Raw genomic sequence first — 23828 nt, forward strand, 5'->3', positions numbered from 1 at the left:
TTATATCCTGCACCTCAACCACATTCAAACACTGACTCATGTTTGCTCAGCTTGTTGGTCGTGGGCGCCGGAATCAGATGAAAGGTGGGCTCCATTTATGGACAGAGCTTCCTCCTCGTGTCAGCATCATGTTTAGATTTTGTGGTAGAGGCATGATATCAGATTTTATTCCTCAGAATATAAAATAATAAATTCACCGAAGAGAAGAAACAATCAACTCTAATTTGTGCATATTTATTTGAAATGCACTGCCAATGCCCCAGGAATGTACTGGAATTTCCAGAATACTGCTGCAGGAAACATGAGCAATGTCAGCAAAACCATGGAGCTGGTCACTGGAGGTGGCAAAACCATGAAGCTGGTCAGAAAACGAGGTGGAGTACCCACCCCAGTCTATGTCAATGGGGCTGAAGTAGAGATGATCAAGGGGTTCAAATTCCTAGGCATTGATATCACCAACAATTTGTTCTGAGCAACCACATTGAAGCGACGGCCAGAGGACACACCAGTAAGGACCATCAACATATTTCAAATAAATACTTAATAATTCTAACATATGCACCATAGAAATTATTATATCATGATGCATCACAACTTGACACCAGTTCTGCCCAAGACCACAAGAAATTGCAGGGATTTCAGAGTGTGGCCAATTACAATACTCATTGGCTCATTGACTCCATGTACAGCAAACATAATCAAGAACCAACTCAGCAGGATCGCCGGGATCCTCCTGCTGCATAGCTCGCTGGGATCCTCCTGACATGCCGCTCACCAGGATCCTGGAGTAACTAAAAAGAAGGATCTGAAGAAGGGTCCCAACCTGAAACATCATATATGCCTGTTCTTCAAAAATACTACCTGACCCACTGTTGCATTTTGGTTCTTTCATTGTAAAACAGCATCTTCAGTTCCTTGTTTCTACATTCTTCCCCATTGTTATCAAACTCTGGAACAGACCTCCCATATGCTGAGGATGAATTTACACTCTTCCAATCTATCTCATTGTGCAACTTGCTTTTTTTTAAACCCACGCTTTTTCTGTAACTGTAACACTATATTCTGCACTCTGTTTATTTTCTCTTTTACATTACCTCTTATACTCATGTGTGGTATGATTTATCTGGATAGAGAGTCAAGAGTGCTTAATCGTCATATATACCAATATAATTCTTATTGAATTTCTTATTGCAGCAGCATAACTGGCCTATAAATGTAATACATACAGAGAATGTATAATAAACAAAATGAAATTCAATAAATTAAAAGCAACAATTCTAACAAAACCCGAAGTGCAACCAAAGAATGTCAATAGACATTTACAGTTAAAGTTAGTGTTGTATATTGTTCAAGAGCCTGAAGGTTGTTGGGAAGAAGCCATTCTTGAACTAGGAAGTTTCCAGACTCATATACCTTCTTCCCGATGATAAGTGAGAATAATAAACTAATTCCAAGTGATGGAATGTGTTTGAGGTGGCTGAGACTGAGAGGATTCAGGGTCAATATTTAGAAACAAAGAACTATATATGCTGCTTTATACCAAAAATAGACACATAGTGTTGGAATAATTCAATAGTTCAGGTAACATCTCTGGGGAAAATGGATGGGTGACGTTTATTCCTTCTGGGGAAGGCTCTTGAATCAAAATGTCACCCATCCTTTTTCTCCAGAGATGCTGCCTGACCTGCTGTTATTCCAGCACCTTGTGTCTATCTTGGATATAAATCAGCACCTGCATTCTTCCACTCCGCCACAGACTCTGGTGGCGCCAGAGGACAGGAGATGTACAGTTTCCCAAAACAAACTCAGTAGTTTTGAGCCAGTAATTCCAACCGCAGTGATGTGGAGCTACAGAAACAAGACCAGCGACAAAATTATTAACCATTCAGATGTATTTCTAAAGGAAATTCAGCAGAGGTTTTCAAATTGGTTTTGACCAATATTTGAGATATTTCATGGGGCAGTGTGGTCGAAGTGGTGTACATGAACTTTCAAAGGGTGCTTTGTCAAATGCCTGCAGAAAACTTATCATCAAAAGTAAAGCCATGGAATAAATGGACAGAAAGAGTGTGGATACAGATAGAGGTTGAGAATCTGAAGGGGAGGAATTGAAAAGCTGTGTCGAGGCACAAATGGGTAACATTTTGAAAAAGTGTGCACAAAAAGTTGTGCCCACTGCCCAGTCCATCACCGGCTCTGACCTCCAGCTCTGACCTCCCCGCCATCGAAGGGATTTACCGAAATCGCTGCCTCAAAAAGGCAGCCAGCATAATCAGAGACCCACACCACCCGGGCCTCACATTCATTTCACCCCTGCCATCGGGAGGAAGGGACAGGAGCCTGAAAACTGTAACGTCCAGGTTTAGGGACAGCTTCTTCCCTGGAGCCATTTGGATATTAAACACTACAACCTCAAATAAGCTCTGAACTACATAGACTATTATTGTTAATATTGCACTATTATTGTGTTTTATTGTGTGAGTATGTATGTGTGCGTCTACAACAGTGATATGAAGAAAGAATCATACAAGTACAGAGCTAATCCTCCAGACATTTCAGTTCTCTGTCTCGCTCGCTCTCTGACCTCTCCATCATCAACACTTTTGTATAAGCCTGAGGAACAGCACAACATCTCACCCGGCCTTCCTGACTCAGCATTGAGGGCAATATTTTCAGACCATAAGCAATTCCAACATGTTTAATCCAGATTCCCTTTATCCCTCCACATTCCTCTGGTACATTCAATCAGTATACGTCCTATTATGCTGCTGCACCCGCTGAGTTTCTCCAGCATTTTTGTGTAGCTACGTCCTATTAACTCAGCTTTCATTTCTTCTGTTGCTTTGCTTACTCTCATGCAATTTTCCCTTATCTTGTGCTCTCAAACATCTTTTCCTTTAATCCCTTCTGGCTTTCAGTCCATCCGTGCCCCTTCCTTCCTTCTGCCTTCCTCTTTCCCCTAGATCTATGTCAGAGAAGTTGTTTTTCCTCTGACTCCGGAGAAATTATCTGATTATCTCTGAATTATTAGTGGGTGATGCCGCATCTAGTCCACAGCCTGTGGTCTGACCTAACCCTGCTCTCCCCCATTCAGATAGTCAGAGAGTCTGAAAGAGCGATAGTGTGATTCACTGAAGGCGTGAAGACGGCATAAACATATTATGGCCTTATGGATCCTTAGATCCTCCTGTCGGAGCTGTTATGTGAGCAGGAGCCATTGAGGCGCAGACCCTGTCCACATACCATCCTCATTTTCCACAGAAGGTTTGTTCTGCCAATAGGTCTTTATTCCAAAATGGTAGAACAGATGAAAAAAGTTAAAATAAATTAAAATATCCAAAATATTCAAAGATATATTGATTTAGAAACATTTATAGAAGGATGTGAGCATGAGAGGGATGACATTGCCAGGCAGTGGGGGCACTGAGGTCAAAGCATCCCTGTACATCAATGATGTCGGTCGCTGTCTTTCACCCGGAGTGCACACATTGATGAGCATCTGTGACCAGATTGAGTTGGCATCAGGAACCAGAGTAAACTGTAAGAAGAGTGTGGCCATGGTCTTTGGCTACAGGTCCAACTGGTTCTCTGTCTCCTTCAAAGTCAGGTCCGACTACATGAAGTGCTGGGGATTTGGTTTGGAGTGGCAGAAGTGAGTAACTAAAATTAATTGGAGCTGATAACTAGGGTGAAACAAATATTGAGACTCTGGAAGCAGCGGTCCCTCTCGATAACTGGTTGAATCCTTCAGGTGTGAGGTGCTCTGAAAGCAGCCGTACCTGGCGTAGGTGTGGCTCCTCCATCATGGTGTTCACACAAGCCGCATTCCTGTTCATCACTACAGTTGTACAGGGCCCTTGTGAGACCACACCTATTGTTTGCAGTTTTGATCACCAAATTTGAGGAAGGACATTCTTGCTATTGAGGGAGTGCAGCGTGGGTTCACGAGGTTAATTCCCAGGATGGAGGGACTGTTATATGTTGAATGAATGGAGCGACAGGGCTTGTATACACTGGAATTTAGAAGGATGAGAGTGGATCTTAGTGAAATATATAAGAATATTAAGGAATTGGATACACTCGAGGCAGGAATGTTCCCGATGTTGCGGGAGTCCAGAACCAGGGGCCACAATTTAAGAATAAGGGGTAGGCCATTTTGAACGGAGATGAGGAAAATCTTTTCACCCGGAAAGTTGTGAATCTGTGGAATTCTCTGGCTCAAAAGGCAGTGGAGGCCGATTCTCTGGATGCTTTCAAGAGAAAGTTAGAGAGATCTCTTAAAGATAGCGGAGCCAAGGGATATGGGGAGAAGGCAGGAATAGGGTACTAATTGTGGATGATCAGCCATGATCACAGTGAATGGCAATGCTGGCTAGAAAGGGCCGAATGGCCTACTCCTGCACCTATTGTCTATTGGGATCAAAGGTGGAGTGGCTCCAACAAGACCTGATACACATCCATGAAACAGAGGCAAAGCTTATCCAATGTCGCCCTCATCTGTTGGCCATCTCTCCTGTGTGGCTGCATCAGGCTGTGCTTAAAGCCAAAGTAAGTGGGCACCGAGCGTCACTACCTGCCGAGTTCAGTTCAGTTTAGTTTAGTTTATTGTCACGTGTACCGAGGTACAGTGAGAAGCTTTTGTTCTGGTGTTGCTGAGGTTCTACCTGTCCTTGGTGTTATGAATGATGGGCCTGGCACTGCTGCCGCACAATTGGCCAGTTGACTGGACACTTATGCACTGCCTATCCTTCGTGGAAACATTCTTCTAGACCAACACCTTTGACCACAAGTCCATCAGGCAGTGGTCAGGACAAAACATCCTGCAGGCACTGCAGGCTTAGGATTCAATGGATCTTGTGGGGAGGTTCCCTGCACAGACAGCATGATTATCTGGCAGATATATCATCGCCTGAACATGCTAACAAACATCAGGACCAGTGGTTAGAGGGTCCCTCCCAGTCAGATCCTTCAAGTACCATTGAAGTCTTAATCCCAGTGTATTCTGCCCTTGGGGTGACTGCAATAGAGAGGAGACAGTTGTTCCCCTCTTTGCAGATTGTGGATTTGCAAAGAGGGTCTGGAAAAAGATGCAATGGCTTCTTCACGGTTCATCCTGAACACCTGTGCAACAAGGACTTTATGATTAATTGGCTGTTTCCAGAGACATGCTAAGGGATGGACATCAAATGTAGCTGAAAGACCATCAATTCTGTGAAACTCTTTGGTCACACCAAAACTTATTGGTCACCCAGCACAACAAGGCAGTGTTGCTAATTGGCCCAGTCCACACTCCAGGAATACATGCTGAGTGTCACAGTGAAGCTTGATGCAGCCAATGCAGCGCCAGAGGACCAGATTCGATACCGACTACTGATACTGTCTCTATGGAGTTTTTTATGTTCTCCCCGTGACCACGTGGGTTTCCTCTGGGTGCACCGGTTTTCTGCCACACTCCAAAGATATCCAGTTTGTAGGTTAATTGGCTTCCGTAAAAATTGTAAATTGTCCCTAGCGTGTAGGAAAGTTCTAGCGTACGGGGATCACTGGTCGGCACAAACTCAGTGGGCCAACAAGGCTGTTTCCGCTCTGTATCTCTAAATGAAACCAAGCTAAACTAAACTAATAGGGTCCTTCCACTGCTGAACATTGAGCGGCTGTTCTTTATTATTCTTCGTGCTGTGGTAATAAACAGATTCTAAGCAATTTCTGCCTAAAATCCTCTTGAACTCAGCAAACAGTATATCAATTACTATATCTCTTCATGGCCTTTCATTCTGGCCAGTAAAGAGAAGCAATATCTCTTTGACACTTAAAATAATCCATGACCTAGGAATGACACAGTGGTACCAAGGTTAAAGCTGCTGTCTCACATTTCCAGTGACTGGGTTCAATGCTGATCTCGGGTGCTGTCTGTGTGGAGTTTGTATGTTCTACCTATGACCAGATGAGTTTCCTTCAGGTCTCCAGTTGCCTCTCACAATTTTGCATTTTTGCATTTCAAAAATATGTGAACAGGCCGCTGTAAATTAGCTCCTGTATGTGGAGATGGGTAGAATGTGGGAAATTAAAATGTGTTCTGGTAGGTTGGTGTAATGGGGCCCAGAGGATGAAATGTGGGATTTAGGAGTGGGTTGGTGGAGATATGTCAGCATGAATCACCTATCAAACCACTGCCCAGCTCACCACTCAGCTACAGTAAATGGTAAGCACTGGTTTATTTAGTTTGTTCTGTATTAATTTTATTCATATATTTAATTAATTTCCAAAATGTTTAGAATGATTCAACCACCCAATCAATCTCATTGGCACCAAATTCTAATTATTTCAAAATGTAATTGTTGGAGATTTTAAAAAATAATAAAAGGCTGACGTCAAATATGAATATAAAAGTCCTCAACGATTTTGATCTTGCTAATGTGAAATAAGCTATCTAGGTTGCAGTGCCTGACATTGATATAGAATAGCTAATAGTCCAACACATCAGGACATTTGCCAGACAGAGAAGGTCCCACATCAGGAGGTCTCACCGGACAAAGAAGCTGCATCGTCAGTGACTCGAGGACAATGACTTGATGAACCTCTGTAGATCAGTGACATGCAAAACAACTTCTGGAAGCAAATCCATGAATATTTCTTAATAATTTTATTTAGATCCACAATGTATTACATAATAATATACAGCAAAGAGCAGAACATTTACAAACAGTAGAATCTCCCAGTTACAATGATATGTACAATCAGGAGCTCCAGGCCCCTGTCCTTGTATATGAGCAAGTACAGTACAGGTGACAGTGTGTAGTTTATTCTGAATGAGGTCTTCTTGTGTTCACACTGAGTTCAGGTTCTCAGGAGTTCCATTCGTGGTTAGTGTCTCCCTCTTGAGTCCTCATTCTGTTCCTGAAATTGAGGAAATCATGAGTCATTTTATGTTGGACTGAGTTCACACTAACTTCAATCTTTTATCATTGGTTTTAATGATGGTAATGACATGACACAAAGCCTCAGTTTACACTTACGTTTGAAGACTCCTCCACTGATACCTCTGTTGACTTGCTTTTCACCTATTTGACAAGAGATATATTTACAATATTTTAGAATCATGTCCATACACAATGTTTTAATAATTTCAGTTTGTAATGTAAATGTGCAACTTGAATCACTTTAAATCTCGGAATACACGGAAGTCACTGGGAATTGCACAATAAACAGTTCACATTTGAAGTGCAGTGAAGTATTGATATGCTGGGGCTCAGAGATCAATTATTACATAATAGAGGTGAGTTATTCCATCAGTTGGTCACGGCTGTGCTGACCTCCTCCTGAACCCCACTCGCCCATTCCCAGAACAGGTAATTATACACTGTTAAATGGCGACTATATCTGGGATGCTCCCCTAATGAAGCCACCGGTAACATCAGTGCACACAACAGAATTGTCCTCAGGAGAAGTGCACCCCCTTTCCTAATTCTATTTCTATTTCTATTTCAAAATGAAGCAAAAAAACAAATCCACACTCAAGGTGAAGTTGCCAATCCTCAGCCACTGAATAGAGAATATCCAATAGCATTTGTGGAACAATATTCTCGCTCCTATATATATCCCTGGATAATGCCGGGAGTGGGGTCAATGGACCCAACACAACAATCCCCCATCAGCCCAACTTCCTCACAGGACGCAAAGATCATAATCCCTTTATAAATGCATTGAGCTGCCATAAAGTAATTGGCTCTCTCTCCCCTTATTTTAATATAGTTGAACCCAAGCTATTAAATGTCTTTACACAGTCAAGATTATCTGAAAAATGGTCTATTTATACTCACGTTGTCTAGAGACTCGTTCGATGTTTCTGTTGATTTTTCTGTTGATTTGGATTTGTCCTGTTTGGAAATAATGATTATATATTTAGCACGGGACACTAATTGGTAATTTTGAAAATATATGAATTGCCATCGGACTCCTGAAACAATCATCTCTTTCTCACCCACTTCATGGAAGTACTTCCACATACTCTTGATCTTAACTCTACACAATTCACTTCATCCGTAATTGTATATTAATTTTTCCACTGCTTCAGATTGCACTACAGTCTAGAGTTTTGTTTATTGTTGTATTTATCATTATTATGTACATGTGGTTTACTCTGTAAGCTTCATGTGAGCAAGTAATTTAATTGCACCCTGATGAATAAAATAAGAAATCTATGACTATAGTTGAAAAATTGCCAGCATACACAGATATTAAATATTGACTTATAACGGAGTCATTGTAAAATATCTAGGCATTTCAGAGTTGCAATTCAGTACAAGTGGAGAGGTCTGTTATGAAGGCAAATGATATGTTGCCTTTGTTACAAGAGAACTTGAGAATACTACAATGATATGGAGCCTTTGTATTGTGTACAATTTTGGTCTCCTTGCCTTAGAAAGGATATGCTCGATACTCTATAAAGTGTGCAGGAACGGTTAACCAGGCTGGTTCCTGGGATGGTGCATCCGTTATAAGATGAGGAACTGAGTAGGCTTAAACCTTTACAGGTGAGAAGAATGAGGTGATTTCCTCACAATTAACATAATTATGAAAATGCATAGCAGGGAAGAGAGAGGGGATGTTTCCACATTCTCAGGAGTCTAAAATGTGGGATACAGTCTCAAAATAATGGATGGGGCAATTAGGATTGAGGTGAAGAAAAACCCGAGGAGGTGGACCTTTACAACTCTCTAACCCAGAGAGTCGTGCAGGCTCAGTCATTGAGTTTAGTCAGAACATAACTTGATAGGATTTCTGGCTGTTCATGGAATGAACGGTTACAGTGTTTGTTCATTAAAGTAGTGTTGCGATGGAAGATAACATTCAAAGAACACTCAGTATCCTCCTTTAACAGTTTGGAACAGGCATATTATGAGGTAAAATCCTTCCACTTTATTCCGACAGATCAATCTAAGTTTTATACCATAATGTAGTTGAGAATCAAGAGCTAATCATTCAAAATTAAACTTACGTTTGAAGATTCTTCCAGTGAAGTTTCTTCTGACTTGCTTTCCACCTATATGAAAGCATTAACATTCACAAAATTAGCACAGCATCTACCTGGTCAGTAACATGCATACATTGATTGTTCCCTACAAATGATATACTGGAATATTGAATTATCAATCTGGGTTTGTTAATTCTACATTACCAAGTGTTGATTCAATTAGATAGTGTTGGACTGAGGAAGCTCAACTAAAGGTTTCACTTTCTACAGCCCCCCCCCCCCCCCCCAACATTCAAAAGAATGCCTGGTAAAGTGGTTGTGCAGAGTCATTGGTTATTCTTATGGCAGGTTGAACAGACATCAATTGCCATCTGTTTTAATGAACTTTGATTTCACTCCATGAAGGATTTGTGCTCATTGACTATAATTGGTATGAGCTTGGCCAGGGGTGGGGAACCTTTTCATGTTGGAAGGGCGCATTAAGTTCGCTGTAATCTCATAAGGCCACATCGAAAAAACTTAAATTAGATGTAGCATTATTACATTGAATCTTCTTTTACTCTCAGGTATTTTAAATACATTCATTTTAAGATTAAAATAAAAATAATAAAAGACGATCAAGAACATATTTATAAAAATAAAAGGATTTGTTCTACAAAATTTGGATTCATTCAAAAGGCCGCACTTATTGGCCTAGAAGGTCGCATGCAGCCTTAAGGCCGCAGGTTCCCCACCACTGAGCTAGGCAGACTGTTGATGCTCATCTCAAGTTCAGTGGAGACCAGACGCATCATGTACTGCATCAAAAATCAGAAATCCTTCCCTACATATTGGACTGGGACAACGCACTGTCTCACACTATTCTGAATGGAATAGCTAACACTTCATTGCTATTGATTAAGATCAACAAGCTAAATCATTGGACAAATACTAATTAATACTTACATGTGCAGATTTCTCCAACGAAGACTCTTTTGATTTGCTTCGAGTCTGTATACAAAAAATATTTACATTTAGTTCTTTAGAACAGGACACCAAAGAAATGTTTTGTGAATGATCTCATGTGTTAGAAATCACACTGCCCTAAGTTGTATAACTGTGTGGTTACCTCAATACTGGTTTCACTGGATTCTATTGAGTCACTCTCGCTGTCAATGGTCCTCAGACCTTCGCACTCCACATCAACGTCAGCCACTTTATCAGCAAAATATTCCACGCGGCTTTTGCAAAACCCTTTCTCCTGTGAAAATAAAGCAAAATGCAGGGAAATTATTGATGACTCCAAGCACAACATTGAATCAGTGATTATGATATAACACAATTCTCAGCCTTTTTTTGTAGGTCTGGTAATTTCTATAAAATAATCTGTGATTATAGCTCTTTCTGTGATGTTACCCAATACACACAGGGGTTTAAATGCTTTAAAATATAACTCTGGACTTACAGCAATCCTTTTAGGGCGGAAGGTGCAACTGGAATCATCAAATTCATGTCCAGAATTCTTGGAGCAGACGGTTTCTTTCACAGTGAATGTTAAATCCACGTTGTATGACAGTTTACCCGTGCGATAGGTCTGATGAAAAGAAAATAGTGTATTGATAAGTCTTATATCTGGTGTTATTAAAATGGTCTGATAAAGCTTAGAACTACCCAGGCCTTTTCTTCAGCAGATGATTACATTGGCGGTGCCAGCATCAACACCCATAATGAGCAAGAGACTTAATTTGTCAAAAAGGTAAATTTACAACCTTTATTCCAAAACATTCGTATAGTCCAAAATGTCCAGAGTTAAGTACAGATTTTGGATTTAAATTCTTGATCTGATATGCATTGAAACCTGCTAATATCGAGCTCATGTTTAGTAATTAAACTCTTATGTTTATATATTATCTTATCTGAGTACACACCTAATCCAATTAAAGAAGATAGACACAAAACCTGGAGTAACTTTCAGCGGAACAGGCAGCAGAGAAGGAATGAGTGTCCTCAGGGTATCGACCTGAAACGTAATTTATTCCTTCTCTCTAGTGATTCCTGTCCCACTGAGTTACAGCAGCTTTTTGTGTCTATCTTCGGTTTAAATCAGCATCTGCAGTTCTTTCTTACATACCTAATCTAATTAAACAGGGTGAGGCTATTCAACCCCTCGGTTCAATACTGGCACCCAACAGAACAATCCCAACCTATTCTATCCCTCACATGCTCATCAGTTCCCCTTTGATGCTTTCTGTCATTCATTTACTCGAGGCACAAGTTAAAGGAGACAACTAGCTTGCACATCCCTACAGAGCCGAGTCTGTGAAACACAATTAGACCAGGGGACACTTACAGTTGTTACACCTCTTCTGGTGATCGCACACAGGTTGGTGATCTCGGTTATTTCATTCAGTTTTGCAACTGAGGCTCTCAGAGCATCCTTGGTGCTTGGCACTCCTGCAGAGGGAGAAGGAAAGTTGTAAAAATCATTCCAACAAGGAGCAGCAAATACTTTTTACACATTGGTGAATTATCGCTGACTGAAGATCATTACCAGTAACTCGTTGCTTTCTGAGGCCCTCCCTCTCCCCAGTACCTACCTGAGCAGTGGAGGATCTGCACGACAGCGATGGCGAGGAGGAAGGATTTCATTCTGCCTTGTGTGGGATCAGCTGGCTGGATTCTCAGAGTAAAGTTGCTGCTTCTCTCTCTCGATCTGCCTTCACCTCGCTGCCTTCGGTCTTTATATCCTGCACCTCAACCACATTCAAACACTGACTCATGTTTGCTCAGCTTGTTGGTCGTGGGCGCCGGAATCAGATGAAAGGTGGGCTCCATTTATGGACAGAGCTTCCTCCTCGTGTCAGCATCATGTTTAGATTTTGTGGTAGAGGCATGATATCAGATTTTATTCCTCAGAATATAAAATAATAAATTCACCGAAGAGAAGAAACAATCAACTCTAATTTGTGCATATTTATTTGAAATGCACTGCCAATGCCCCAGGAATGTACTGGAATTTCCAGAATACTGCTGCAGGAAACATGAGCAATGTCAGCAAAACCATGGAGCTGGTCACTGGAGGTGGCAAAACCATGAAGCTGGTCAGAAAACGAGGTGGAGTACCCACCCCAGTCTATGTCAATGGGGCTGAAGTGGAGATGATCAAGGGGTTCAAATTCCTAGGCATTGATATCACCAACAATTTGTTCTGAGCAACCACATTGAAGCGACGGCCAGAGGACACACCAGTAAGGACCGTCAACATATTTCAAACAAATACTTAATAATTCTAACATATGCACCATAGAAATTATTATCTCATGATACATCACAACTTGACACCAGTTCTGCCCAAGACCACAAGAAATTGCAGGGATTTCAGAGTGTGGCCAATTACAATACTCATTGGCTCATTGACTCCATGTACAGCAAACATAATCAAGAACCAACTCAGCAGGATCGCCGGGATCCTCCTGCTGCATAGCTCGCTGGGATCCTCCTGACATGCCGCTCACCAGGATCCTGGAGTAACTAAAAAGAAGGATCTGAAGAAGGGTCCCAACCCGAAACATCATATATGCCTGTTCTTTAAAAATACTACCTGACCCACTGTTACTCCAGCATTTTGGATCTTTCATTGGTAAAACAGCATCTTCAGTTCCTTGTTTCTACATTCTTCCCGATTATTATCAAACTCTGGAACAGACCTCCCATATGCTGGGGATGAATTTACACTCTTCCAATCTACCTCATTGTGCAACTTGCTTTTTTTTAAACCCACGCTTTTTCTGTAACTGTAACACTATATTCTGCACTCTGTTTATTTTCTCTTTTACATTACCTCTTGTACTCATGTGTGGTATGATTTATCTGGATAGAGAGTCAAGAGTGCTTAATCATCATATATACCAATATAATTCTTATTGAATTTCTTATTGCAGCAGCATAACTGGCCTATAAATGTAATACATACAGAGAATGTATAATAAACAAAATGAAACTCAATAAATTAAAAGCGACAATTCTAGTGCAAAAAACCCCGAAGTGCAACCAAAGAAAGTCCATAGACATTTACAGTTAAAGTTAGTGTTGTATATTGTTCAAGAGCCTGAAGGTTGTTGTGAAGAAGCCATTCTTGAACTAGGAAGTTTCCAGACATATACCTTCTTCCCGATGATAAGTGACAATAATAAACTAATTGCAAGTGATGGAATGTGTTTGAGGTGGCTGAGACTGAGAGGATTCAGGGTCAATATTTAGAAACAAACTATATATGCTGCTTTATACCAAAAATAGACACATAGTGTTGGAATAACTCAACGGGTCAGGTAACATCTCTGGAGAAAATGGATGGGTGACGTTCCTCTGGTACATTCAATCAGTATACGTCCTATTATGCTGCTGCACCCGCTGAGTTTCTCCAGCATTTTTGTGTACCTACGTCCTATTAACTCAGCTTTCATTTCTTCTGTTGCTTTGCTTACTCTCATGCAATTTTCCCTTATCTTGTGCTCTCAAACATCTTTTCCTTTAATCCCTTCTGGCTTTCAGTCCATCCGTGCCCCTTCCTTCCTTCTGCCTTCCTCTTTCCCCTAGATCTATGTCAGAGAAGTTGTTTTTCCTCTGACTCCGGAGAAATGATCTGATTATCTCTGAATTATTAGTGGGTGATGCCGCACCTAGTCCACAGCCTGTGGTCTGACCTAACCCTGCTCTCCCCCATTCAGATAGTCAGAGAGTCTGAAAGAGCGCTGAAGGCGTGAAGACAGCATAAACATATTATGGCCTTATGGATCCTTAGATCCTCCTGTCGGAGCTGTTATGTGAGCAGGAGCCATTGAGGTGCAGACCCTGTCCACATACCATCCTCATTTTCCACAGAAGGTTTGTTCTGCCAATAGGTCTTTATTCCTAAATGGTAGAACAGATGAAAAAAGTTAAAATAAATTAAAATATCCAAAATATTCAAAGATATATTGATTTAGAAACATTTATAGAAGGATGTGAGCATGAGAGGGATGACATTGCCAGGCAGTGGGGGCACTGAGGTCAAAGCATCCCTGTACATCAATGATGTCAGTCGCTGTCTTTCACCCGGAGTTCACACATTGATGAGCATCTGTGACCAGATTGAGTTGGCATCAGGAACCAGAGTAAACTGTAAGAAGAGTGTGGCCATGGTCTTTGGCTACAGGTCCAACTGGTTCTCTGTCTCCTTCAAAGTCAGGTCCGACTACATGAAGTGCTGGGGATTTGGTTTGGAGTGGCAGAAGTGAGTAACTAAAATTAATTGGAGCTGATAACTAGGGTGAAACAAATATTGAGACTCTGGAAGCAGCGGTCCCTCTCGATAACTGGTTGAATCCTTCAGGTGTGAGGTGCTCTGAAAGCAGCCGTACCTGGCGTAGGTGTGGCTCCTCCATCATGGTGTTCACACAAGCCGCATTCCTGTTCATCACTACAGTTGTACAGGGCCCTTGTGAGACCACACCTATTGTTTGCAGTTTTGATCACCAAATTTGAGGAAGGACATTCTTGCTATTGAGGGAGTGCAGCGTAGGTTCACGAGGTTAATTCCCAGGATGGAGGGACTGTCATATGTTGAATGAATGGAGCGACAGGGCTTGTATACACTGGAATTTAGAAGGATGAGAGTGGATCTTATTGAAATATATAAGAATATTAAGGAATTGGATACGCTCGAGGCAGGAATGTTCCCGATGTTGCGGGAGTCCAGAACCAGGGGCCACAATTTAAGAATAAGGGGTAGGCCATTATGAACGGAGATGAGGAAAATCTTTTCACCCAGTAAGTTGTGAATCTGTGGAATTCTCTGGCTCAAAAGGCAGTGGAGGCCGATTCTCTGGATGCTTTCAAGAGAAAGTTAGAGAGAGCTCTTAAAGATAGCGGAGCCAAGGGATATGGGGAGAAGGCAGGAATAGGGTACTAATTGTGGATGATCAGCCATGATCACAGTGAATGGCAATGCTGGCTAGAAAGGGCCGAATGGCCTACTCCTGCACCTATTGTCTATTGGGATCAAAGGTGGAGTGGCTCCAACAAGACCTGATACACATCCATGAAACAGAGGCAAAGCGTATCCAATGTCGCCCTCTTCTGTTGGCCATCTCTCCTGTGTGGCTGCATCAGGCTGTGCTTAAAGCCAAAGTAAGTGGGCACCGAGCGTCACTACCTGCTGAGTTCAGTTCAGTTTAGTTTAGTTTATTGTTACGTGTACCGAGGTACAGTGAGAAGCTTTTGTTCTGGTGTTGCTGAGGTTCTACCTGTCCCTGGTGTTATGAATGATGGGCCTGGTACTGCTGCCGCACAATTGGCCAGTTGACTGGACACTTATGCACTGCCTATCCTTCGTGGAAACATTCTTCCAGACCAACACCTTTGACCACAAGTCCATCAGGCAGTGGTCAGTACAAAACATCCTGCAGGCACTGCAGGCTTAGGACTCAATGGATCTTGTGAGCTGGTTCCCTGCACAGACAGCATGATTATCTGGCAGATATATCATCGCCTGAACATGCTAACAAACATCAGGACCAGTGGTGGGAGGGTCCCTCCCAGTCAGACCCTTCAAGTACCATTGAAGTCTTACTCCCAGTGTATTCTGCCCTTGGGGTGACTGCAATAGAGAGGAGACAGTTGTTCCCCTCTTTGCAGATTGTGGATTTCCAAAAGGGTCTGGAAAAAGATGCAAGGGCTTCTTCACGGTTCATCCTGAACACCTGTGCAACAAGGACTTTATGATTAATTGGCTGTTTCCAGAGACATGCTAAGGGATGGACATCAAATGTAGCTGAAAGACCATCAATTCTGTGAAACTCTTTGGTCACACCAAAACTTATTGGTCTCCCAGCACAACAAGGCAGTGTTGCTAATTGGCCCAGTCCACACTCCAGGAATACATGCTGAGTGTCACAGTGACGCTTGATGCAGCCAATGCAGCGCCAGAGGACCAGATTCGATACCGACTACTGATACTGTCTCTATGGAGTTTTTTATGTTCTCCCCGTGACCATGTGGGTTTCCTCCGGGTGCACCGGTTTTCTGCCACACTCCAAAGATATCCAGTTTGTAGGTTAATTGGCTTCCGTAAAAATTGTAAATTGTCCCTAGCATGTAGGAAAGTTCTAGCGTACGGGGATCACTGGTCGGCACAAACTCAGTGGGCCAACAAGGCTGTTTCCGCTCAGTATCTCTAAATGAAACCAAGCTAAACTAAACTAATAGGGTCCTTCCACCGCTGAACATTGAGCGGCTGTTCTTTATTATTCTTCGTGCTGTGGTAATAAACAGATTCTAAGCAATTTCTGCCTAAAATCCTCTTGAACTCAGCAAACAGTATATCAATTACTATAGGAGGTACACAAAATTGCTGGGGAAACTCAGCGGGTGCAGCAGCATCTATGGAGCGAAGGAAATAGGCATAGTTTCGGGCCGAAACCGTTCTTCAGATTACTATATCTCTTCATGGCCTTTCATTCTGGCCAGTAAAGAGAAGTAATATCTCTTTGACACTTAAAATAATCCATGACCCAGGAATGACACAGTGGCACCAAGGTTAAAGCTGCTGTCTCACATTTCCAGTGACTGGGTTCAATGCTGATCTCAGGTGCTGTCTGTGTGGAGTTTGTATGTTCTACCTATGACCAGATGAGTTTCCTTCAGTTCTCCAATTGCCTCTCACATTTTTGCATTTTTGCATTTCAAAAATATGTGAACAGGCCGCTGTAAATTAGCTCCTGTATGTGGAGATGGGTAGAATGTGGGAAATTAAAATGTGTTCGGGTAGGTTGGTGTAATGGGGCCCAGAGGATGAAATGAGGGATTTAGGAGTGGGTTGGTGGAAATATGTCAGCATGGATCACCTCGCAAACCACTGCCCAGCTCACCACTCAGCTACAGTAAATGGTAAGCACTGGTTTATTTAGTTTGTTCTGTATTAATTTTGTTCATATATTTAATTAATATCAAAATGTTTAGAACGATTCAACCACCCAATCAATCTCATTGGCACCAAATTCTAATTATTTCAAAATGTAATTGTTGGAGACTTTAAAAAATAATAAAAGGCTGACGTCAAATACGAATATAAAAGTACTCAACGATTTTGATCTTGCTAAAGTGAAATAAGCTATCTAGGTTGCAGTGCCTGACATTGATATAGAATAGCTAATAGTCCAACACATCAGGACATTTGCCAGACAGAGAAGGTCCCACATCAGGAGGTCTCACCGGACAAAGAAGCTGCATCGTCAGTGACTCGAGGACAATGACTTGATGAACCTCTGTAGATCAGTGACATGCAAAACAACTTCTGGAAGCAAATCCATGAATATTTCATAATAATTTTATTTAGATCCACAAAATATTACATAATAATATACAGCAAAGAACGGAACATTCACAAACAGTAGAATCTCCCAGTTACAATGATATGTACAATCAGGAGCTCCAGGCCCCTGTCCTTGTATATGAGCAAGTACAGTACAGGTGACAGTGTGTAGTTTATTCTGAATGAGGTCGTCTTGTGTTCACACTGAGTTCAGGTTCTCAGGAGTTTCATTCGTGGTTAGTGTCTCCCTCTTGAATCCTCATTCTGTTCCTGAAATTGAGGAAATCATGAGTCATTTTATGTTGGACTGAGTTCACACTAACTTCAATCTTTTATCATTGGTTTTAATGATGGTAATGACATGACACAAAGCCTCAGTTTACACTTACGTTTGAAGACTCCTCCACTGATACCTCTGTTGACTTGCTTTTCACCTATTTGACAAGAGATATATTTACAATATTTTAGAATCATGTCCATACACAATGTTTTAATAATTTCAGTTTGTAATGTAAATGTGCAACTTGAATCACTTTAAATCTCGGAATACACGGAAGTCACTGGGAATTGCACAATAAACAGTTCACATTTGAAGTGCAGTAAAGTATTGATATGCTGGGGCTCAGAGATCAATTATTACATAATATAGGTGAGTTATTCCATCAGTTGGTCACGGCTGTGCTGACCTCCTCCTGAACCCCACTCGCCCATTCCCAGAACAGGTAATTATACACTGTTAAATGGCGACTATATCTGGGATGCTCCCTTAATGAAGCCACCGGTAACATCAGTGCACACAACAGAATTGTCCTCAGGAGAAGTGCACCCCCTTTCCTAATTCTATTTCTATTACTATTTCAAAATGAAGCAAAAAAACAAATCCACACTCAAGGTGAAGTTGCCAATCCTCAGCCACTGAATAGAGAATATCCAATAGCATTTGTGGAACAATATTCTCTCTCCTATATATATCCCTGGATAATGCCGGGAGTGGGGTCAATGGACCCAACACAACAATCCCCCATCAGCCCAACTTCCTCACAGGACGCAAAGATCATAATCCCTTTATAAATGCATTGAGCTGCCATAAAGTAATTGGCTCTCTCTCCCCTTATTTTAATATAGTTGAACCCAAGCTATTAAATGTCTTTACACAGTCAAGATTATCTGAAAAATGGTCTATTTATACTCACGTTGTCTAGAGACTCGTTCGATGTTTCTGTTGATTTTTCTGTTGATTTGGATTTGTCCTGTTTGGAAATAATGATTATATATTTAGCACGGGACACTAATTGGTAATTTTGAAAATATATGAATTGCCATCGGACTCCTGAAACAATCATCTCTTTCTCACCCACTTCATGGAAGTACTGCCACATACTCTTGATCTTAACTCTACACAATTCACTTCATCCGTAATTGTATATTAATTTTTCCACTGCTTCAGATTGCACTACAGTCTAATGTTTTGTTTATTGTTGTATTTATCATTATTATGTACATGTGGTTTACTCTGTAAGCTTCATGTGAGCAAGTAATTTAATTGCACCCTTGTGAATAAAATAAGAAAACTATGACTGTAGTTGAAAAATTGCCAGCATACACAGATATTGAATATTGACTTATAACGGAGTCATTGTAAAATATCTAGGCATTTCAGAGTTGCAATTCAGTACAAGTGGAGAGGTCCGTTATGAAGGCAAATGATATGTTGCCTTTGTTACAAGAGAACTTGAGAATACTACAATGATATGGAGCCTTTGTGAGTATTGTGTACAATTTTGGTCTCCTTGCCTTAGAAAGGATATGCACGATACTCTATAAAGTGTGCAGGAACGGTTAACCAGGCTAGTTCCTGGGATGGTGCATCCGTTGTAAGATGAGGAACTGAGTAGGCTTAAACCTTTACAGGTGAGAAGAATGAGGTGATTTCCTCACAATTAACATAATTATGAAAATGCATAGCAGGGAAGAGAGAGGGGATGTTTCCACATTCTCAGGAGTCTAAAATGTGGGATACAGTCTCAAAATAATAGATGGGTCAATTAGGATTGAGGTGAAGAAAAACCCGAGGAGGTGGACCTTTCCAACTCTCTAACCCAGAGAGTCGTGCAGGCTCAGTCATTGAGTTTAGTCAGAACATAACTTGATAGGATTTCTGGCTGTTCATGGAATGAACGGTTACAGTGTTTGTTCATTAAAGTAGTGTTGCGATGGAAGATAACATTCAAAGAACACTCAGTATCCTCCTTTAACAGTTTGGAACAGGCATATTATGAGGTAAAATCCTTCCACTTTATTCCGACAGATCAATCTAAGTTTTATACCATAATGTAGTTGAGAATCAAGAGCTAATCATTCAAAATTAAACTTACGTTTGAAGATTCTTCCAGTGAAGTTTCTTCTGACTTGCTTTCCACCTATATGAAAGCATTAACATTCACAAAATGAGCCCAGCATCTACCTGGTCCGTAACATGCATACATAGATTGTTCCCTACAAATGATATACTGGAATATTGAATTATCAATGTGGGATTGTTAATTCTACATTTCCAAGTGTTCAATTAGATAGTGTTGGACTGAGGAAGCTCAGCTAAAGGTTTCACTTTCTACAGCCCCCCCAACATTCAAAAGAATGCCTGGTAAAGTGGTTGTGCAGAGTCATTGGTTATTCTTATGGCAGGTTGAACAGACATCAATTGCCATCTGTTTTAATGAACTTTGATTTCACTCCATGAAGGATTTGTGCTCATTGACTATAATTGGTATGAGCTTGGCCAGGGGTGGGGAACCTTTTCATGTTGGAAGGGCGCATTAAGTTCGCTGTAATCTCATAAGGCCACATCGAAAAAAACATCAATTAGATGTAGCATTATTACATTGAATCTTCTTTTACTCTCAGGTATTTAAAATACATTCATTTTAAGATAAAAATTAAAATAATAAAAGACGAACAAAAACATATTTATAAAAATAAAAGGATTTGTTCTACAAAATTTGGATTCATTCAAAAGGCCGCACTTATTGGCCTAGAAGGTCGCATGCAGCCTTAAGGCCGCAGGTTCCCCACCGCTGAGCTAGGCAGACTGTTGATGCTCATCTCAAGTTCAGTGGAGACCAGACGCATCATGTACTGCATCAAAAATCAGAAATCCTTCCCTACATATCGGACTGGGACAACGCACTGTCTCACACTATCCTGAATGGAATAGCTAACACTTCATTGCTATTGATTAAGATCAACAAGATAAATCATTGGACAAATACTAATTAATACTCACATGTGCAGATTTCTCCAACGAAGACTCTTTTGATTTGCTTCGAGTCTGTATACAAAAAAGATTTACATTTAGTTCTTTAGAACAGGACACCAAAGAAATGTTTTGTGAATGATCTCATGTGTTAGAAATCACACTGCCCTAAGTTGTATAACTGTGTGGTTACCTCAATACTGGTTTCACTGGATTCTATTGAGTCACTCTCGCTGTCAATGGTCCTCAGACCTTCGCACTCCACATCGACATCAGCCACTTTATCAGCAAAATATTCCACGCGGCTTTTGCAAAACCCTTTCTCCTGTGAAAATAAAACAAAATGCAGGGAAATTATTGATGACTCCAAGCACAACATTAAATCAGTGATTATGATATAACACAATTCTCAGCCTTTTTTTGTAGGTCTGGTAATTTCTATAAAATAATCTGTGATTATAGCTCTTTCTGTGATGTTACCCAATACACACAGGGGTTTAAATGCTTTAAAATATAACTCTGGACTTACAGCAATCCTTTTAGGGCGGAAGGTGCAACTGGAATCATCAAATTCATGTCCAGAATTCTTGGAGCAGACGGTTTCTTTCACAGTGAATGTTAAATCCACGTTGTATGACAGTTTACCCGTGCGATAGGTCTGATGAAAAGAAAATAGTGTATTGATAAGTCTTATATCTGGTGTTATTACAATGGTCTGATAAAGCTTAGAACTACCCAGGCCTTTTCTTCAGCAGATGATTACATTGGCGGTGCCAGCATCAACACCCATAATGAGCAAGAGACTTAATTTGTCAAAAAGGTAAATTTACAACCTTTATTCCAAAACATTCGTATAGTCCAAAATGTCCAGAGTTAAGTACAGATTTTGGATTTAAATTCTTGATCTGATATGCATTGAAACCTGCTAATATCGAGCTCATGTTTAGTAATTAAACTCTTATGTTTATATATTATCTTATCTGAGTACACACCTAATCCAATTAAAGAAGATAGACACAAAACCTGGAGTAACTCTCAGCGGAACAGGCAGCAGAGAAGGAATGAGTGTCCTCAGGGTATCGACCTGAAACGTCATTTATTCCTTCTCTCTAGTGATTCCTGTCCCACTGAGTTACTCCAGCTATTTGTGTCTATCTTCGGTTTAAATCAGCATCTGCAGTTCTTTCTTACATACCTAATCTAATTAAACAGGGTGAGGCTATTCAACCCCTCGGTTCAATACTGGCACCCAGCAGAACAATCCCAACCTATTCTATCCCTCACATGCCCATCAGTTCCCCTTTGATGCTTTCTGTCATTAATTTACTCGAGGCACAAGTTAAAGGAGACAACTAGCTTGCACATCCCTACAGAGCCGAGTCTGTGAAACACAATTAGACCAGGGGACACTTACAGTTGTTACACCTCTTCTGGTGATCGCACACAGGTTGGTGATCTCGGTGATTTCATTCAGTTTTGCAACTGAGGCTCTCAGAGCATCCTTGGTGCTTGGCACTCCTGCAGAGAGAGAAGGAAAGTTGTAGAAATCATTCCAACAAAGAGCAGCGAATACGTTTTACACATTGGTGAATTATCGCTGACTGAAGATCATTACCAGTAACTCGTTACTTTCTGAGGCCCTCCCTCTCCCCAGTACCTACCTGAGCAGTGGAGGATCTGCATGGCAGCGATGGCGAGGAGGAAGAATTTCATTCTGCCTTGTGTGGGATCAGCTGGCTGGGTTCTCAGAGTAAAGTTGCTGCTTCTCTCTCTCGATCTGCCTTCACCTCACTGCCTTCGGTCTTTATACCCTGCACCTCAACCACATTCAAACACTGACTCATGTTTGCTCAGCTTGTTGGTCGTGGGCGCCGGAATCAGATGAAGGTGGGCTCCATTTATGGACAGAGCTTCCTCCTTGTGTCAGCATCATGCTTAGATTTTGTGGTAGAGGCATGATACCAGATTTTATTCCTCAGAATATAAAATAATAAATTCACCGAAGAGAAGAAACAATCAACTCTAATTTGTGCATATTTATTTGAAATGCATTGCCAATGCCCCAGGAATGTACTGGAATTTCCAGAATACTGCTGCAGGAAACATGAGCAATGTCAGCAAAACCATGGAGCTGGTCACTGGAGGTGGCAAAACCATGAAGCTGGTCAGAAAACGAGGGGGAGTACCCACCCCAGTCTATGTCAATGGGGCTGAAGTGGAGATGATCAAGGGGTTCAAATTCCTAGGCATTGATATCACCAACAATTTGTTCTGAGCAACCACATTGAAGCGACGGCCAGAGGACACACCAATAAGGACCATCAACATATTTCAAATAAATACTTAATAATTCTAACATATGCACCATAGAAATTACTATATCATGATGCATCACAACTTGACACCAGTTCTGCCCAAGACCACAAGAAATTGCAGGGATTTCAGAGTGTGGCCAATTACAATACTCATTGGCTCATTGAACCATGTACAGCAAACATAATCAAGAACCAACTCAGCGGGATCGCCGGGATCCTCCTGCTGCATAGCTCGCTGGGATCCTCCTGACATGCCGCTCACCAGGATCCTGGAGTAACTAAGAAGAAGGATCTGAAGAAGGGTCCCAACCCGAAACATCATCTATGCCTGTTCTTCAAAAATACTACCTGACCCACTGTTACTCCAGCATTTTGGATCTTTCCTTGGTAAAACAACATCTTCAGTTCCTTGTTTCTACATTCTTCCCCATTGTTATCAAACTCTGGAACAGACCTCCCATATGCTGAGGATGAATTTACACTCTTCCAATCTATCTCATTGTGCAACTTGCTTTTTTTTAAACCCACGCTTTCTCTGTAACTGTAACACTATATTCTGCACTCTGTTTATTTTCTCTTTTACATTACCTCTTATATATTGTTCAAGAGCCTGAAGGTTGTTGGGAAGAAGCCATTCTCGAACTGGGAAGTTTCCAGACTCCTATACCTTCTTCCCGATCATAAGTGACAATAATAAACTAATTCCAAGGAATGTGTTTGAGGTGGCTGTGACTGAGAGGATTCAGGGTCAATATTTAGACCAAAAATAGACACAAAGTGTTGGAATAACTGAACGGGTCAGGCAGCATCTCTGGAGAAAATGGATGGATGACGTTTCTTCCTACTGGGGAAGGGTCTTGAATCAAAATGTCGTCCATCCTTTTTCTCCTTTAACCTGCTGAGTTATTCCAGCACCTTGTGTCTATCTTTGATATAATTCAGCACCTGCATTCTTCC

The 23828-nt window shown here is 41.2% G+C and overlaps 2 protein-coding genes across 6 annotated transcripts; both read right to left on the bottom strand.

The window, feature by feature from the left end:
• Positions 1 to 6626: 6626 nt before the first annotated feature.
• Positions 6627 to 11643, bottom strand: LOC116975441 (secreted phosphoprotein 24-like). Of its 3 annotated transcripts, XM_033024565.1 has the most exons (9): positions 11551 to 11641; positions 11304 to 11407; positions 10419 to 10547; positions 10083 to 10214; positions 9920 to 9964; positions 8999 to 9043; positions 7821 to 7877; positions 7017 to 7061; positions 6627 to 6897 (listed from the first exon to the last, which is right to left on the bottom strand). In XM_033024565.1, the coding sequence occupies exons 1-9, from the start codon at positions 11600 to 11602 to the stop codon at positions 6865 to 6867; spliced, it is 642 nt and encodes a 213-aa protein (XP_032880456.1). In that variant the 5' UTR covers positions 11603 to 11641; the 3' UTR covers positions 6627 to 6864. The 3 variants fall into 3 exon arrangements, with proteins under 3 accessions (XP_032880456.1, XP_032880457.1, XP_032880458.1); XM_033024566.1 differs by lacking the exon at positions 9920 to 9964 and having other exon boundaries at positions 11551 to 11643; XM_033024567.1 differs by lacking the exon at positions 7821 to 7877 and having other exon boundaries at positions 11551 to 11643.
• A 5792-nt stretch (positions 11644 to 17435) lies between these two features.
• LOC116975442 (secreted phosphoprotein 24-like) lies at positions 17436 to 22313 on the bottom strand. 3 transcript variants are annotated; one of them, XM_033024568.1, is made up of 9 exons: positions 22218 to 22284; positions 21971 to 22074; positions 21086 to 21214; positions 20750 to 20881; positions 20587 to 20631; positions 19679 to 19723; positions 18497 to 18553; positions 17693 to 17737; positions 17436 to 17573 (listed from the first exon to the last, which is right to left on the bottom strand). In XM_033024568.1, the coding sequence occupies exons 1-9, from the start codon at positions 22267 to 22269 to the stop codon at positions 17541 to 17543; spliced, it is 642 nt and encodes a 213-aa protein (XP_032880459.1). In that variant the 5' UTR covers positions 22270 to 22284; the 3' UTR covers positions 17436 to 17540. The 3 variants fall into 3 exon arrangements, with proteins under 3 accessions (XP_032880459.1, XP_032880460.1, XP_032880461.1); XM_033024569.1 differs by lacking the exon at positions 20587 to 20631 and having other exon boundaries at positions 22218 to 22313; XM_033024570.1 differs by lacking the exon at positions 18497 to 18553.
• Between the last annotated feature and the right edge of the window lie 1515 nt (positions 22314 to 23828).

The sequence above is a fragment of the Amblyraja radiata genome, chromosome 7 (assembly GCF_010909765.2).
Source record: "Amblyraja radiata isolate CabotCenter1 chromosome 7, sAmbRad1.1.pri, whole genome shotgun sequence".
Taxonomy (NCBI): domain Eukaryota; kingdom Metazoa; phylum Chordata; class Chondrichthyes; order Rajiformes; family Rajidae; genus Amblyraja; species Amblyraja radiata.

Coding starts and splice junctions, on each gene's coding strand:
- LOC116975441 (XM_033024565.1), bottom strand. CDS start 11,602: ATGAAATCCTTCCTCCTCGCCATCGCTGTCGTGCAGATCCTCCACTGC. Junction 10,215..10,418: donor TCCGCCCTAAAAGGATTGCT/GTAAGTCCAGAG, acceptor TTATTTTCACAG/GAGAAAGGGTTTTGCAAAAG. Junction 7,878..8,998: donor CACTGGAAGAATCTTCAAAC/GTAAGTTTAATT, acceptor ATTTCCAAACAG/GACAAATCCAAATCAACAGA.
- LOC116975442 (XM_033024568.1), bottom strand. CDS start 22,269: ATGAAATTCTTCCTCCTCGCCATCGCTGCCATGCAGATCCTCCACTGC. Junction 21,215..21,970: donor CCAGAAGAGGTGTAACAACT/GTAAGTGTCCCC, acceptor TCTTTTCATCAG/ACCTATCGCACGGGTAAACT. Junction 17,574..17,692: donor CAGTGGAGGAGTCTTCAAAC/GTAAGTGTAAAC, acceptor CCTCAATTTCAG/GAACAGAATGAGGATTCAAG.